Genomic DNA, 16,219 nt, shown 5'->3' on the forward strand with positions numbered 1-16,219 from the left:
GACCGAGCAATAAATGGTGAAAGTAGTGTAGGTCAGAAGTGTAAAAAGTGGCCTGGTCTTTCAGGGTGTTTAAGCACTGGGGGCTGAGGTGGTTAAGCACTGGACATTTCAGAGAACACAGAGTGCTAGAAAAAGCAGCCAAGACGTAATATTCCCCCTCTAAGTTCATTGCTTATTAAATCCCATGCTGTGCTGTCATGTCACGCCCAAGAAAGCATAAACTTTATTTGACTGAAATATTTATTTCCTAGAGTCCGTTGGAAGCACAATAAATCCCTCCTGTAATATTTTTTTTTTTTTTGCTGCAAACTACTCACTGTAACTAATTTTAATCTTTATGTGCACCATAACATATCTACATGTAGTTGGTGCACATAGAATGTATGGAGCAGACTCACAAGCTGACCCTGCACCATACGTGGCATTGCCAGCTGTGTAATACAGCTGACACCTGGGCGCAAACATCGGCATTGGAGATAACTCCAATAAACCCCTCAGTAGAAAAATCGATGAGCTCAGATCTGCTCCTAGACTTGCCACAGTCTATTTGGCACATACTTAATACCTAGGAAGAAGAAAATAACAAACATTGCAATCTAAGTAGAAAGTAAGACTATATAACGGAGTCACAAAAGCCGTCATTACCAATTGTTTCCTGGTTGAGCGTCCCCACACCAAGTATTTTTGTTATAAACCCCTGGGATCCACCTGATAAGTACTTACCTGACAGATCCCGTTGTGCCCTTAGCCAGGCTCTATTTACCCGCTGCAGCGGTTACATCACATCAACAACCCCTGTGTTGTCACCACTGCACCTGGGTAAATAACATCACCACTAAATCAGAGCTATAGCTCATGATCTGTCAAGTGAGTATTTCCAGGCAGATCCTACGGTTTTCCGGTTTAGACCTGAAACGAAACAGCCTGTTTAACAGGAAGCCAATAGAAATCCCATAGACTGCAAACATATACTATTACAGTCTACAGTCTAAGTAATGAAAGGATCGCATGAAAAAAACTTTTTTTATTGTAAAACTTACAAGTCACAAAACAATATATATCAATCTGCTCAGCTTCTCCTGCTCTAGAACATGTTGCGTGCAGATCGCACTGCATTTCATTGTGAAATGTTCTCTTTAAAACCCCTTAGTGACCAAGCACATTTTAAAAAAATTGCATTCCAAGAGCTAGAACTTTTTTTGTTTTTTCATAAATGTACTTGTAGGAGGTCTTATTTTTTGTAGGACAAGTTATAGTTTTTAATACACCATTTTAAGTACATGTAATGATTGATTAAAGCCAGCCGTTTAGCTAAAACCCCCTTTGTTTACGTCAGTAAACTTGATTGGTTCTTTATTGCCAATTAAAGTCTCTTCATTCTAACCAGGATAAGATAACTAACTAATGCTGTGCTGCCTGTAGACTGCAGGAAATGAAAATGTAGGTAACTAGTAAGTGTAAGGTCAGTGTCATACACAGCTTTTTACTGGTTCTTTTTGGGGCAGTTTTTAAACCAAAGTCAGAAAAGAGTTTGATGGGAATCAGAAATATACATGAAGGACTTTCAACTGGATCCACTTCTGGATCTGAATAAAAAATGCAGCACATAAAATGCCAAAAAAGCCGCAATTAGACACAGTTTAGGGTCTATGACAGGGTGTCACACTGTTTTGCAGAGAAAGTGCTGGATGGTGTGTACATTGCACCAAGTTTCCGGCACTTCATGTGTTAAAAGGCTCCAGGAAGGTTTGGTTTTCTTTGTATCCAGAAGCTTCCTGGGAAAAAGAAAGCCAGTTTAGGGTCCTGGAGCCGGTCAGGGAAGAGTTGGGTGGGTTCCCTGACCACCCGGAGCCAGTCCGGGTTTTGTCTGCCTGGGGGACTGCTCACACAGATGTACTAATTAAAGGGAACCTGTCACCGGGATTTTGTGTATAGAGCTGAGGACATGGGCTGCTAGATGGCCGCTAGCACATCCGCAATATACAGTCCCCATAGCTCTGTGTGCTTTTATTGTGTAAAAAAAAAACTATTTGATACATATGCAAATTAATCTGAGATGAGTCCTGTATGTGAGATTAGTCAGGGACAGGACTCATCTCAGGTTAATTTGCATATGTATAAAATAGTTTTTTTGACACAATAAAAGCACACAGAGCTATGGGGACTCGATGTTGCGGATGTGCTAGCAGCCATCTAGCAGCCAATGTCCTCAGCTCTATACACAAAATCCCAGTGACAGGTTCCCTTTAAGTCAGCAGCCCTGACCCAGGAGCTCTCTTGGAGTCTGGGCAGTCTGTTTGAGAAGCTGCAAGCCTAGGAGCTCTGAGAGCGGTCAGCTTCTCTACCTAACTACTGAACTGTAAGTTGCTCTGTTTTCCCCTTGAAAATGCTCTTTGTGTTTTGTGTTATGATTTTAGGTAGGGCTGCCGAGTGAGATAGGCAGGAGCCAGACGGCTATTGTTGTTTTGGTTTTGTTTGTTATTTTGAGCAACTTGCAAAATAAACTAGCAACAGTCTGACGCACAAGCTACAAAGGTGTCTGTGTTCCTGTTTCTGCCCAAAACAACCCCGCAGGAAGGTGTAACAGTTCAAAGGTCTTACAAAGTTTTCGGGACTGGGAAGATACACAGTCAAGTCACATTATGACCACTTCCCACTTTTGATGTAAGCAGTTAGTAGCTCAAGAAGGATGTCATGTGTCGTGAGCTGACAGTCAGCTACAAAGCCGAGGGAGGGCCACTGCACCTCTTCTAATGAAGTTGCATTGGCAGAAAAGGCTTCAATTTTTACTGCACTATAAGACAGTGGACCTCTACTGATTGGCAAAAAGTTGCTTTCTCCAATGAATCACATTTTCTGCTTTATCAAATGGATGGACGTTGTTATATCAGGCCACAAAATACATCAGAGAACAAACACCCTGTAACCATTGCTGGAAGAACACAATCTGGTGGTGGTAGTGTTATGGTTGGGGGAATGTTTTTGTGGCATTGTCTGGGTCCACTTATCCATGAAAGTAACTCTCAATCGATTTGGGCATTAATCCATCCTTGCAGATCACGTACACCCATACATGAGGACTGTCTTCCCTGGGGCAGATGGGATCTACCAGCGCGACAACGTGACATGTCACACGGCTAGAAATGTCTGACATTGGTTGGAGGAGAATGACCAAGACTTCCAAGTACTACACTGACCGCTAAGTTCCCCAAACTTACAATTAAGCATCTTTGGGACCACCTTTATTGTCATGTTTGCTCTATGGATCTTCACCCATGCACCCTCCAGCAGCTGTGGGATGCACTGTAGATGCCTGTGACAACACATCAGGACCTTATTGAGTCACTCCCAGCCCGTCTAGCTGCTGTCTATTTTGCACACAGCGATTACTCAGGATATTAGATGGTGTTCATAATAATGTGACTCGACTGTGTATTATTCCCCTTGTGGAAATTGCATTTCCACAGGAAGATTATATTAACCCCTTAAGGACACAGCCCTATTTCACCTTAAGGACCAGGCCATTTTTTGCAAATCTGACCAGTGTCACTTTAAGTGCTGATAACTTTAAAACGCTTTGACTTACCCAGGCCGTTCTGAGATTGTTTTTTCGTCACATATTGTACTTCATGACACAGTTTAGAAGCAAATTTTGAAATTTTTCAGAAATCTTCAAAATCCCACTTTGTATGGACCAGTTCAGGTTTGAGTCATATTGTGAGGCTTAGATAATAGAAAACTCCCAAAAATGACCCCATTCTAGCAACTACACCCCTCAAGGTATTCAAAACTGTTTTTTCAAACTTTATTAACCCTTTAGGTGTTCCACAAGAGTTAATGGCAGATGGAGAAACAATTTTGAAATTTCTATTTTTTGGAAAATTCTCCAATATAATAAATTTTTTCCAGGAGTAAAACAAGGGTTAACTGCCAAACAACACTCAAAATGGGTTGCCCTGATTCTGTAGTTTGCAGAAACACCACATATGTGGTCGTAAACTACTGTTTGGCCGAACGGGAGCACATAGAAGGAGGGGAACAACATATGGGTTTTGGAAGGCAGATTTTGCAGGACTGGTTTTGTTTATACCATGTCCAATTTGAAGCCCCCTGTTGTACCACTAGAATAGAAATTCTAAAAAAGTGACTCCATCTAAGAAAATACACCCCTCAATGTATTCAAAACTGGGTTTACAAACTTTGTTAACCCTTTAGGTGTTCCACAAGAGTTAATGGCAGATGGAGAAACAATTTCGAAATTTCAATTTTTGGGAAAATTTTCCAATATAATCAATTTTTTCCAGGAGTAAAACAAGGGTTAACTGCCAAACAAAACTCAGTATGGGTTGCCCTGATTCTGTAGTTTGCAAAAACACCCCATATGTGGTCGTAAACTACTGTTTGGCCGAACGGGAGCACATAGAAGGAGGGGAACGCCATATGGGTTTTGGAAGGCAGATTTTGCAGGACTGGTTTTGTTTATACCATGTCCCATTTGAAGCCCCCTGTTGCACCCCTAGAATAGACATTTCAAAAAAGTGACTCCATCTAAGAAAGTACACCCCTCAAGGTATTCAAAACTGGGTTTACAAACTTTGTTAACCCTTTAGGTGTTCCACAAGAGTTAATGGCAGATGGAGAAACAATTTAGAAATTTCAATTTTTTGGAAAATTTTCCATTTTAACCCTTACTTTATTACTGGAAAAAATGGGTTAACAGCCAAACAAAACTCAAAATGGGTTGCCCTGATTCTGTAGTTTGCAGAAACACCCCATATGTGGTCGTAAACTACTATTTGGCTAAACGGCAGGACATAGAAGAAGGGAACGTCATATGGTTTTTGGAAGGCAGATTTTGCTGGACTGGTTTATTTACACCATGTACCCTTTCAAGCCCCCTGATGCACCCCTAGAGTAGAAACTCCATAAAAGTGACCCCATCTAGGAAACTACGGGATAAGGTGGTTGTTGTTTTGGGACTATTTTAGGGGTAAATTTGATTTTTGGTTGCTCTATATTACTCTTTTTGAGGCAATGTAACAAATAAATTCTAAAATTGTTTCTACATTCGCTATTTAGTTTTGTGGAACACCTAAAAGGTTAACATAGTTTGTAAAGTAACTTTTGAATACCTTGAGGGGTGTAGTTTCTTAGATGGGGTAACTTTTTTGGAGTTTCTAGTCTAGGCTACATCAGGGGGGGCTTCTAATGGGACATGGTGTCAAAAAAAAAAAAACTGTCCATCAAAATCTGCCTTCCAGAAACCGTATGGAGTTCCCTTCGTTCTATGCCCTGCCGTGCGGCTATATAGCCATTTACGACCACATATGGGGTGTTTCTGCAAACTACAGAATCGGGGCAATAAATATTTAGTTTTGTTTAGCTGTTAACCCTTGCTTTATTACCGGCAAAATGGATTCAAATTGAAATGGCACAGTTTTTATTTTATATTTTTAACACCGTTCATCCGAGGCGTTTGGTCAAAAGTTATTTTTATAGCGATGACTTTTACGCACGCGACGATGCCCAAGATGTATGGCTCTCAGAATTTGGAGACACTAAGCAGGCATCCTAAAACTGCGACCCTCCAGATGTTGTAAAACTACAATTCCCACCATGCCCTGCTGATGGCTGTAGGTTGTCTGGGCATGCTGGGAGTTATAGTTTTACAACATTTGGAGGGCCGCAGTTTGAGGATGCCTGCACTAAAACTAATATTTTTTGGGGAAAGAAAAATTGTTTCCGTGTCTCCAAAGTCTGAGAGACATAGTTTTTTATGTTCTCTAGTGGACTGTTGGGGATAATAAAAATTTTGTACTCCATGGAAGTGTGGTACTCCCTGAAGCAATCGATAACGCAGAGGCCCGGATGATCGGGGCACGTGTCACACTGAGTGGTGGTGTCCTTCCGTATCCCCCTCTTGTGACACACTCTGCACTTTTTTTGGGTTCGTCCCTTCTTTCCAGTATGGGGGACCACACCTGGAAAGTGTTGGCCAGGGACGATCCGGGCGCCTCCAGTTCCCGAGGTACTCCGGCCTGCTCTTTCCCGGTCCGAAAAGATCAGGTCCTTGAGGACTGCCTCATAGAACTGGGAGGAATGTCCCTGTGCTGCCAGCGCTTCGGGATAGTACAAATGAGTTGTACATGGCAACCTGCACCAAGTAGACCGCAACTTTTTTGTACCATGCCCGGGTTTTGCGCATGGCGTTATATGGCTTGAGAACTTGATCAGAGAGATCAACTCCTCCCATATACCGATTGTAGTCGACGATACAATCGGGCTTGAGGACCGTTGCCGCGGTACCTCGCACAGGGACTGGGGTGGTGCTGTTACCGTGGATTGTGGACAGCATAAGGACATCCCTCTTGTCCTTATACCTGACCAGCAACAGGTTTCCACTGGTAAGTGCACGGGTCTCACCCCTGGGGATAGGTACCTGTAAGGGGTAGGCAGGGAGGCCGCGTTGATTTTTCCGCACGGTCCCACAAGCGAACGTGGATCTGGCGGCAAGGGACCTGAACAAGGGGATACTGGTATAAAAGTTATCCACGTACAAGTGGTAACCGTTATCCAGCAGTGGGTACATAAGGTCCCACACGAGTTTCCCGCTAACACCCAGAGTGGGGGGACATTCTGGGGGTTGAATACGGGAATCTCGCCCCTCGTACACACGAAATTTGTAAGTGTACCCTGAGGTACTCTCACAAATTTTGTATAGCTTAACGCCATACCTCGCCCGCTTTGTGGGAATATATTGCCGGAAACTGAGTCTCCCCTTGAACGCAACGAGAGACTCATCAACCGCGACCTCCCTTCCAGGTACGTAGGCCTCCATGAATTTGGCCCCAAAGTGATCGATGACCGGCCGTATCTTATACAGCCGGTCATAGGCAGGATCACCTCGGGGTGGACATGCTGCATTATCGGAATAATGCAGACATTTCCGGATGGCCTCAAACCGGGAGCGTGTCATGACCATACTGTACATTGGGGTCTGGTATAGGACGTCCCCACTCCAGTATTGCCTGACACTGGGTTTTTGGACTAGACCCATATGCAGCACGAAGTGGCAGGGGGGGGTCTGGGGTCTGATAGATGGATCAAAAAAAGTTTTGAATGAAAGTACTTTTTCTTTTTTTTTTTCCTAGCTAACTTTTCCCTTCTTTCCCTGCCTAACGGTGCCTCTCCCTCACTGACCCTAACCTACCTGGGTGGCGATGGGTGCAGGAGGGTGGTGGATGGCGATTAGGGGGGACTCAGGAACTGGTGCTGGACGATGCTGCCGGGTGCTCGTGCAGAACAGGAAGAGGAGGGGAGAGAGGAGCGCAGGAAGTTTGAATCTCGCGCCTCTCTCCCCTGCACCAATCAGCACCCTGGACAGCAGTGTTCAGCACCAGGGCCAGCACCGCCTCTCCAAATCTTCGGACTGTGATTGGTGGTGTGTAATCACGCCACCGATCGCAGTCTTTTTCCGGTTCATCGGGTCACAGGACACCCGAATGGACCGGAAACGCAGAAAACCGCAGGTCTGAATTGACCTGCGGTTTTCTGCGATCGCCGATACGGGGGGGTCAAATGACACCCCCCCTGCGTTGTTACGGGATGCCGGCTGAATGATTTCATCCGGCAACCCGTTCCGATTAACCCCCGCGGCGCCGGAATCCCGATTTTAAGTCAGGACGTACCGCTACTTCCTGTGTCCTTAAGGACTCGGGAAATAGGGCGTACCGGTACGTCCTGTGTCCTTAAGGGGTTAATTAAAAAATAAATAAAATAATACATAATTGGAACTGCTGCATCAGTAACGACCTTTGCTATAAAATAGATGTGTCAGTTATCCTGCAAGGTGAACCCTGAAGTAAAGGCACACAAAATAACAATACGAGAATTGCAGCTTTTGTTCATCTTGCTCCTAAAAAAAGTTAAAAAGTGATCAGAAAGTCATGTTCCGTACAACCAATACATACTACAACTCGGCCCACAAAAAACATCCTCACACAGCTTTGTCTATGAAAAAAATAAAGACAGTATGGTTCTCAGAATAAAAAAATTAGATTTTCTTTTATGTAAAAGTAGTAAAACAACAAAACAACTTGGTATTGTAATTGTATCAATGCACAAAATTAAATCTGAAGTCAATTAGACTGTAACAGGGATCATAAAAATAAAAAAAAAATTACAGAATTGTTCATTCCTTCTGCTAAAAATGGAATAAAAGTTGATCAAAAAGTCATATTCACCCCAAAATGGTACAAGAGCAAATTACTGCTTGTTCCTTAAGAGACAAGCCTCTACACATCGCCATTGACATTTTGTGTTTTTTATAGTGCAAATGTAGTAAAACAAAAAAATAATATACTTTTGGTATACTGTTGGTAAAAGGTGAATTGCGTTATGGATTCCGTTACCACGGACCATAACACAATTCTATGACGGAATGCATAATGGAATGCCTTTAGAAGTTTATGGGCAGCAAAACGGATCCGTCCCGTTTCCATTATGCAGGGGAGGACTGCCCTGCATAACGAAAATTGGACGGATCCGTTTTGCAGCCCATAGACTTCTATTATGACGGAATGAATAACGGAACGCCTCTAAAGGCATTCCGTTATGCATTCCCTCATAGAATTGCGTTATGGTCTGTGGTAACGGAATCCATAACGCAATTCACCTTTTACCAACAGTATACCAAATGTATATATTTTTTTGTTTTACTACATTTGCACAATAAAAAACACAAAATGTCAATGGAGATTAAGGAACAAGCAGTAGTTTGCGCTAGTACCATTTTAGGGTGAATTTGACTTTTTGATCACCTTTTATTACATTTTTAGCAGAAGGAATGAACAATTCTCTAATTGTAACGTTATTGATGCTACACAGCAAATGGCGCAAAATTTCAAATTTAACCACCTCCCGTCACACTAACGCCGAAAGGCGTCAGGACGGCGGCGCTCTCAGGTTTCAGCAACACGTATTGGCGTCATCTCGTTAGACCTGAGATTTCCAGGATCGCGCAGTTCACAAGTTGATCTACAGCCTGCCAGCGCTGATCATTCGCTGGCAGGCTGTAGATGTTAAAAAAAAATCGCATCAGAGAGGTATATTAGACGCTGTTTTGACCTGTTACCTGGTCCTCTGGTGGTCCCTTTTGCTTGGATCGACTACCAGAGGACACAGGTAGCTTTGTAAGTAGCACCAAGCACCACACTACACACACACCCCCTGTCACTTATTAACCCCTTATTAACCCCTGATCACCCCATATAGACTCACTGATCACCCCCCTGTCATTGATCACCCCCCTGTAAGGCTCCATTCAGACGTCCATATGTGTTTTGCGGATCCACAAAACACAGACACCGGCAATGTACTTTCTGCATTTTGCGGATCCGCACATTGCCAGAACTATATAGAAAATGCCTTTTCTTGTCCGCAATTGCGGACAAGAATAGGACATATGTAGAAGATTGAGGGGGCACTCACACAAGGGATCACTAGATAAATGTGGTACAGATATTTATTAATAATATTAAGAACATCCCCTAAAAATCATTAAAACATAAATAAAATATATATGCACTGACAGTATTCACTGAAATAGTTCACTGACAATATTCACTGACACCAGACTCTAAGGATGAATATGGGATTGCCGACAATGTAATGTAATGACACGGTAATTGTCCCAATATAAGTTCTGTTCCACCCAGGTGCAGGGATGAAGTCAATGATAATGCAATAAATACCGGCCTATTTGGAGCGGTGATAGTGCTAGTGTCCCTTTGTCCGTTTAGGACATACAGAGGTAGGTGGCAAGTTTGGAGACTGAACTCCAGTACTTACAGTCTCTTTGTCGCTTGCAGTACTCCGGTCTAACCCTTCCTGGCTGGCTCTATGCAGCGCTGATATCCCAGGCGGCCGTGCACTCACCGCGTCCTGCGTTGTGCACTCGGCCAAGACGTGGCGTCCCACGTGACCTGGTTCTTTAGGGTGCCGGCTGGACGCTGCGCTGACGTCACTGGTGTGCGACGTTAGCCTCCGATACTGTGCTGGAGCGAAATCTCATATGCCAATATCTTTAAGGTGAAGAGCTTGTTTCTTCTTTTCCGGAATCCACGCTCACTCTGTCTATGCCAGACGCGTTTCAGGGTCATACACCCCTTCCTCAGTGGCCAACTGAGTGAGTGGATTCTCACTCCTTATATGTGGGTTGTTGAATTTCCCACAATCCCACTTTTCTGGGCTTCACCTAATAGGTGGGGTGGATCACATTGTTGCTTAATTGTATCACTATTCACAGCACACTATAGCTTATTTAAAACATAATTAAATGAATTTTATAACCATAAATACCATTTCATATATTTATTAACAATGAAAATAGACATAAAAACAGGTTCATGGAGAGGGCTCAACGGTCAGGATGACATTTTGAAGAAAATCGCACATAAAACGCATCCAAACCGCATTCAGTGTGAACTGCGCCATATGTGCGGTTTCACTATTTTGCTACTTTGCAGGGTATTAGAATGGAGCCTATCCATGTATATTGTTTTGGCATACACTGATTGTTAATTTACTTGCCAGATTTATTAATTGTGTTTCAGAGGAGCCTTCCAGTGAGGAGGGGAGATCACAGCGCTGATAGTCAGCGTGCTGCGATTTCCCATCCCCACCGGACGACCCCCCGATATTCATAGAAACCCAAATACCTCCATCTCGGCATTGAGACCTCTGGGAATGATAGTGTCAAATTCAAAGATTCTGCGGGATTCTTGCCTAGACATGTGGGCAATGTGGTTGCCCCCTCTCCATAGTTTTTTGACCCTTTCTATAGCTGTGAATCTAAGGCTGATTGGGTCACAATTGTGTTGAACTTTGAAGTGCTTTGATAGGGAGTGTGTCTCTAGGCCTTTTTTGATATTTGCCACATGTTCCGCTACCCTCTTTTTAAGTGTTCTTTTTGTCCTACCTATGTACTGTTTCCTACATCCACATTCCAATACATAGATAACATCAGTTGAATCACAGGTTAAGCACTCTTGTATTTCTAGACTAAAGGAGTTGACTGTGGACACCACTGCAGTAGTTTTTTTGGGGAAGCTTGTTATTTTGCAATTCGCACACCTGCCACACTTAAAGAACCCATTTATTGTCAGCCAGCTGGCTTGTTTCTGATTGTCCTTATTCACTTTAACAGTTGGGGCTACTTTGCCTGCTAAATTATTGGCCCTTGTATATGTTATTTTTGGTATATCGCTCAAAAGGGGCCCAATTATCTTATCATTCAGCAGATGTCCCCAATGTTTTCGGATACTCTTTTCTACCACTCTATATTGGGAACTGAATGGGAGAATGATCCTTATTGTTTCGTCCTGTGCTTGTGGCTCACTTGCCATAAAGAATTGTTCTCTTTCCATCTCCTTTACTTTTGCCAATGATTTGTTAACAACTTGGACCGGATAGTCTCTATCCAACAATTGCTGTTTCAAGACAGTGGCCTCTTCATCAAATTTGCTGTCATTAGTACAGTTCCGTTTAAGTCTGCGGAACTGACTAGTGGGTATATTGATCAGCCACCGTGGAAGGTGGCAACTGGCAAACCTGATGAAGCTGTTCTTGGCCACTGGCTTGAAAAACGTATTACATTGTAACTTATCTTCCTTAATCCATATTTCCAAGTCAAGAAATTCAACCTTTTCTTTGCTAGTGGTAGGGCTGAATACTAGATTCTTATCATTGTTATTGATATTGTTTAGAAACAAATCAAGGGATTCAGCTGTGTTTTGCCAAATGAATACAATATCATCAATGTACCGTCGCCACAGCACCAGGTCCGTCCCCAGTTTGGGAAGAATAACCTCCCTCTCCCATTGCGCCAAGAATAAATTGGCGTAGCTGGGGGCGAACCTGGTGCCACCGGGACTGCCATGGGCACCAGGTTCGCCCCCAGCTACGCCAATTTATTCTTGGCGCAATGGGAGAGGGAGGTTATTCTTCCCAAACTGGGGACGGACCTGGTGCTGTGGCGACGGTACATTGATGATATTGTATTCATTTGGCAAAACACAGCTGAATCCCTTGATTTGTTTCTAAACAATATCAATAACAATGATAAGAATCTAGTATTCAGCCCTACCACTAGCAAAGAAAAGGTTGAATTTCTTGACTTGGAAATATGGATTAAGGAAGATAAGTTACAATGTAATACGTTTTTCAAGCCAGTGGCCAAGAACAGCTTCATCAGGTTTGCCAGTTGCCACCTTCCACGGTGGCTGATCAATATACCCACTAGTCAGTTCCGCAGACTTAAACGGAACTGTACTAATGACAGCAAATTTGATGAAGAGGCCACTGTCTTGAAACAGCAATTGTTGGATAGAGACTATCCGGTCCAAGTTGTTAACAAATCATTGGCAAAAGTAAAGGAGATGGAAAGAGAACAATTCTTTATGGCAAGTGAGCCACAAGCACAGGACGAAACAATAAGGATCATTCTCCCATTCAGTTCCCAATATAGAGTGGTAGAAAAGAGTATCCGAAAACATTGGGGACATCTGCTGAATGATAAGATAATTGGGCCCCTTTTGAGCGATATACCAAAAATAACATATACAAGGGCCAATAATTTAGCAGGCAAAGTAGCCCCAACTGTTAAAGTGAATAAGGACAATCAGAAACAAGCCAGCTGGCTGACAATAAATGGGTTCTTTAAGTGTGGCAGGTGTGCGAATTGCAAAATAACAAGCTTCCCCAAAAAAACTACTGCAGTGGTGTCCACAGTCAACTCCTTTAGTCTAGAAATACAAGAGTGCTTAACCTGTGATTCAACTGATGTTATCTATGTATTGGAATGTGGATGTAGGAAACAGTACATAGGTAGGACAAAAAGAACACTTAAAAAGAGGGTAGCGGAACATGTGGCAAATATCAAAAAAGGCCTAGAGACACACTCCCTATCAAAGCACTTCAAAGTTCAACACAATTGTGACCCAATCAGCCTTAGATTCACAGCTATAGAAAGGGTCAAAAAACTATGGAGAGGGGGCAACCACATTGCCCACATGTCTAGGCAAGAATCCCGCAGAATCTTTGAATTTGACACTATCATTCCCAGAGGTCTCAATGCCGAGATGGAGGTATTTGGGTTTCTATGAATATCGGGGGGTCGTCCGGTGGGGATGGGAAATCGCAGCACGCTGACTATCAGCGCTGTGATCTCCCCTCCTCACTGGAAGGCTCCTCTGAAACACAATTAATAAATCTGGCAAGTAAATTAACAATCAGTGTATGCCAAAACAATATACATGGATAGGCTCCATTCTAATACCCTGCAAAGTAGCAAAATAGTGAAACCGCACATATGGCGCAGTTCACACTGAATGCGGTTTGGATGCGTTTTATGTGCGATTTTCTTCAAAATGTCATCCTGACCGTTGAGCCCTCTCCATGAACCTGTTTTTATGTCTATTTTCATTGTTAATAAATATATGAAATGGTATTTATGGTTATAAAATTCATTTAATTATGTTTTAAATAAGCTATAGTGTGCTGTGAATAGTGATACAATTAAGCAACAATGTGATCCACCCCACCTATTAGGTGAAGCCCAGAAAAGTGGGATTGTGGGAAATTCAACAACCCACATATAAGGAGTGAGAATCCACTCACTCAGTTGGCCACTGAGGAAGGGGTGTATGACCCTGAAACGCGTCTGGCATAGACAGAGTGAGCGTGGATTCCGGAAAAGAAGAAACAAGCTCTTCACCTTAAAGATATTGGCATATGAGATTTCGCTCCAGCACAGTATCGGAGGCTAACGTCGCACACCAGTGACGTCAGCGCAGCGTCCAGCCGGCACCCTAAAGAACCAGGTCACGTGGGACGCCACGTCTTGGCCGAGTGCACAACGCAGGACGCGGTGAGTGCACGGCCGCCTGGGATATCAGCGCTGCATAGAGCCAGCCAGGAAGGGTTAGACCGGAGTACTGCAAGCGACAAAGAGACTGTAAGTACTGGAGTTCAGTCTCCAAACTTGCCACCTACCTCTGTATGTCCTAAACGGACAAAGGGACACTAGCACTATCACCGCTCCAAATAGGCCGGTATTTATTGCATTATCATTGACTTCATCCCTGCACCTGGGTGGAACAGAACTTATATTGGGACAATTACCGTGTCATTACATTACATTGTCGGCAATCCCATATTCATCCTTAGAGTCTGGTGTCAGTGAATATTGTCAGTGAACTATTTCAGTGAATACTGTCAGTGCATATATATTTTATTTATGTTTTAATGATTTTTAGGGGATGTTCTTAATATTATTAATAAATATCTGTACCACATTTATCTAGTGATCCCTTGTGTGAGTGCCCCCTCAATCTTCTACATATTTCTTTATTCTTTGAGTCCTGAGGGTAGGACTAGAGGGTGAGCACCTATCCGTACGTAACGAGGGTGAGCCGCTGTATATTACACCCTTTTTTCTAAGAATAGGACATGTTCTATATTTTTGCGGAACGGAAGTGCGGATCCGGAAGTGCAGATCCGCAATTCCGGATCCGAGCGGGACAAAGTCTGTCCCCATAGAAATGAATGGGTCCGCAACTCCGTTCCGCAAAATGCGGAACAGAATTGCGGACGTGTGAATGGGGCCTAAGGGTTCCTTATCACCGCCAGTTAGTTAGCTACTTGTTAGGTAGTTAGCGCCCAGCCCACCGCACCGCAGTCACTGATTAGTCGCTGATTAGAGTCATTGCTGTCGCTAATCAGCACTAGTACTATATAGTAGTTTAGTAAGTATAGTAAGTTTTCAAGACTGATCGCAATCAGATCTATATCAGTACATTAGGGTCACCTTAGGCTCTACAAAAAACGCAGTGTTCGCCCGATCAGGCCTGATCTTGTGCGCACACTTGCGTTCAGTCCGCCCCACCACAGTGAAAGAAATTATTTTTTGTTGATCACTGCAAAAACACAGTAAAATCGCTGCGGCGCTATGAAGATCACTTTTGAGCTTTTTGAATCTTTATTAGCGATCGCAGCTTTACTTCGCAAGCACTCCTATGTCCTTTCCCCTCTTTTATTTTTTTTGCACATTTTTTGGCAGAGATTTTTTCATCCACATTGACCGATGCGAATGAAGAAATCTGTGCCGTTCATTTTTTCTTTCAGCCCAGAGGCTGAACGGAAAAAAATAATCTCATTACCCGTATGCTCAATATAAGGCCTCATGCACACGACCGTGCCGTTTTTTGTGGTCCGCAAACCACGGATCTGCAAAAAACGGAAGGCGCCCATGTTGCCTTCCGCAGTTTGCGGAACGGAACGGGTGCCGGCAATGTAAATGCCTATTCTTGTCCGCATAGCGCGGACAAGAATAGGACATGTTATATTTTTTTAGCGGGGCCGCGGAACGGAGCCACGGATGTGGACAGCACACGGAGTGCTGTCCGCATCTTTTGCGGCCCCATTGAAATTAATGGGTCCGCATCCGAGCCGCCAAAACGGTGGCTCGGATGAGGACCCAAACAACGGTCGTGTGCATGAGGCCTAAGGAGAATAGCAGAAACTCCTAATGCTGGCCATACATGTAATGATTGCGGAGACCCTCAAATGCCAGGGCAGTACAAACACCCCACAAATGAACCCATTTTGGAAAGAAGACACCCCAAGGTATTCGCTGAGGGGCATATTGAGTCCATGAAAGATTGAACTCTTTGTCCCAAGTTAGCGGAAAGGGAGACTTTGTGAGAAAAAACAAAAAAAATCAATTTCCGCTAACTTGTGGCAAAAAAAAAATCTTCTATGAACTCGCCATGCCTCTCACGGAATACCTTGGGGTGTCTTCTTTCCAAAATGGGGTCACATGTGGGGTATTTATACTGCCCTGGCATTTTAGGGGCCCTAAAGCACGAGAAGAAGTCTGGAATCCAAATGCCTAAAAAAACCCTCCTAAAAGGTACTCGTTGGACTTTCGGCCCCTTTGCGCATCTTGGCTGCAAAAAAGTGTCACTCATGTGGTATCGCCGTACTCAGGAGAAGTAGGGCAATGTGTTTTGGGGTGTATTTTTACATATACCCATGCTGGGTGAGAGAAATAACTCTGTAAATCGACAACTTTGTATAAAAAAATTGAAATAGTTGTCATTTACAGAGATATTTCTCACACACAGTATGGGTATATGTAAAAATACACCCCAAAACACAT

At 43.4% G+C, this 16,219-nt stretch overlaps 1 protein-coding gene across 1 annotated transcript in view; it reads right to left on the reverse strand.

Moving 5' to 3' along the window:
* Positions 1–394: 394 nt before the first annotated feature.
* The window catches only part of LOC120993744 (UHRF1-binding protein 1-like), a 260,893-nt gene continuing 245,068 nt past the window's right edge, over positions 395–16,219 (reverse strand). The window contains exon 3 of the mRNA XM_040422215.1: positions 395–565. Coding sequence (XP_040278149.1) covers positions 395–565 — 171 coding nt within the window. The remainder of the gene's footprint in view (positions 566–16,219) is intronic.

This window comes from Bufo bufo, chromosome 3 (assembly GCF_905171765.1).
Source record: "Bufo bufo chromosome 3, aBufBuf1.1, whole genome shotgun sequence".
In the NCBI taxonomy this organism is placed as follows: domain Eukaryota; kingdom Metazoa; phylum Chordata; class Amphibia; order Anura; family Bufonidae; genus Bufo; species Bufo bufo.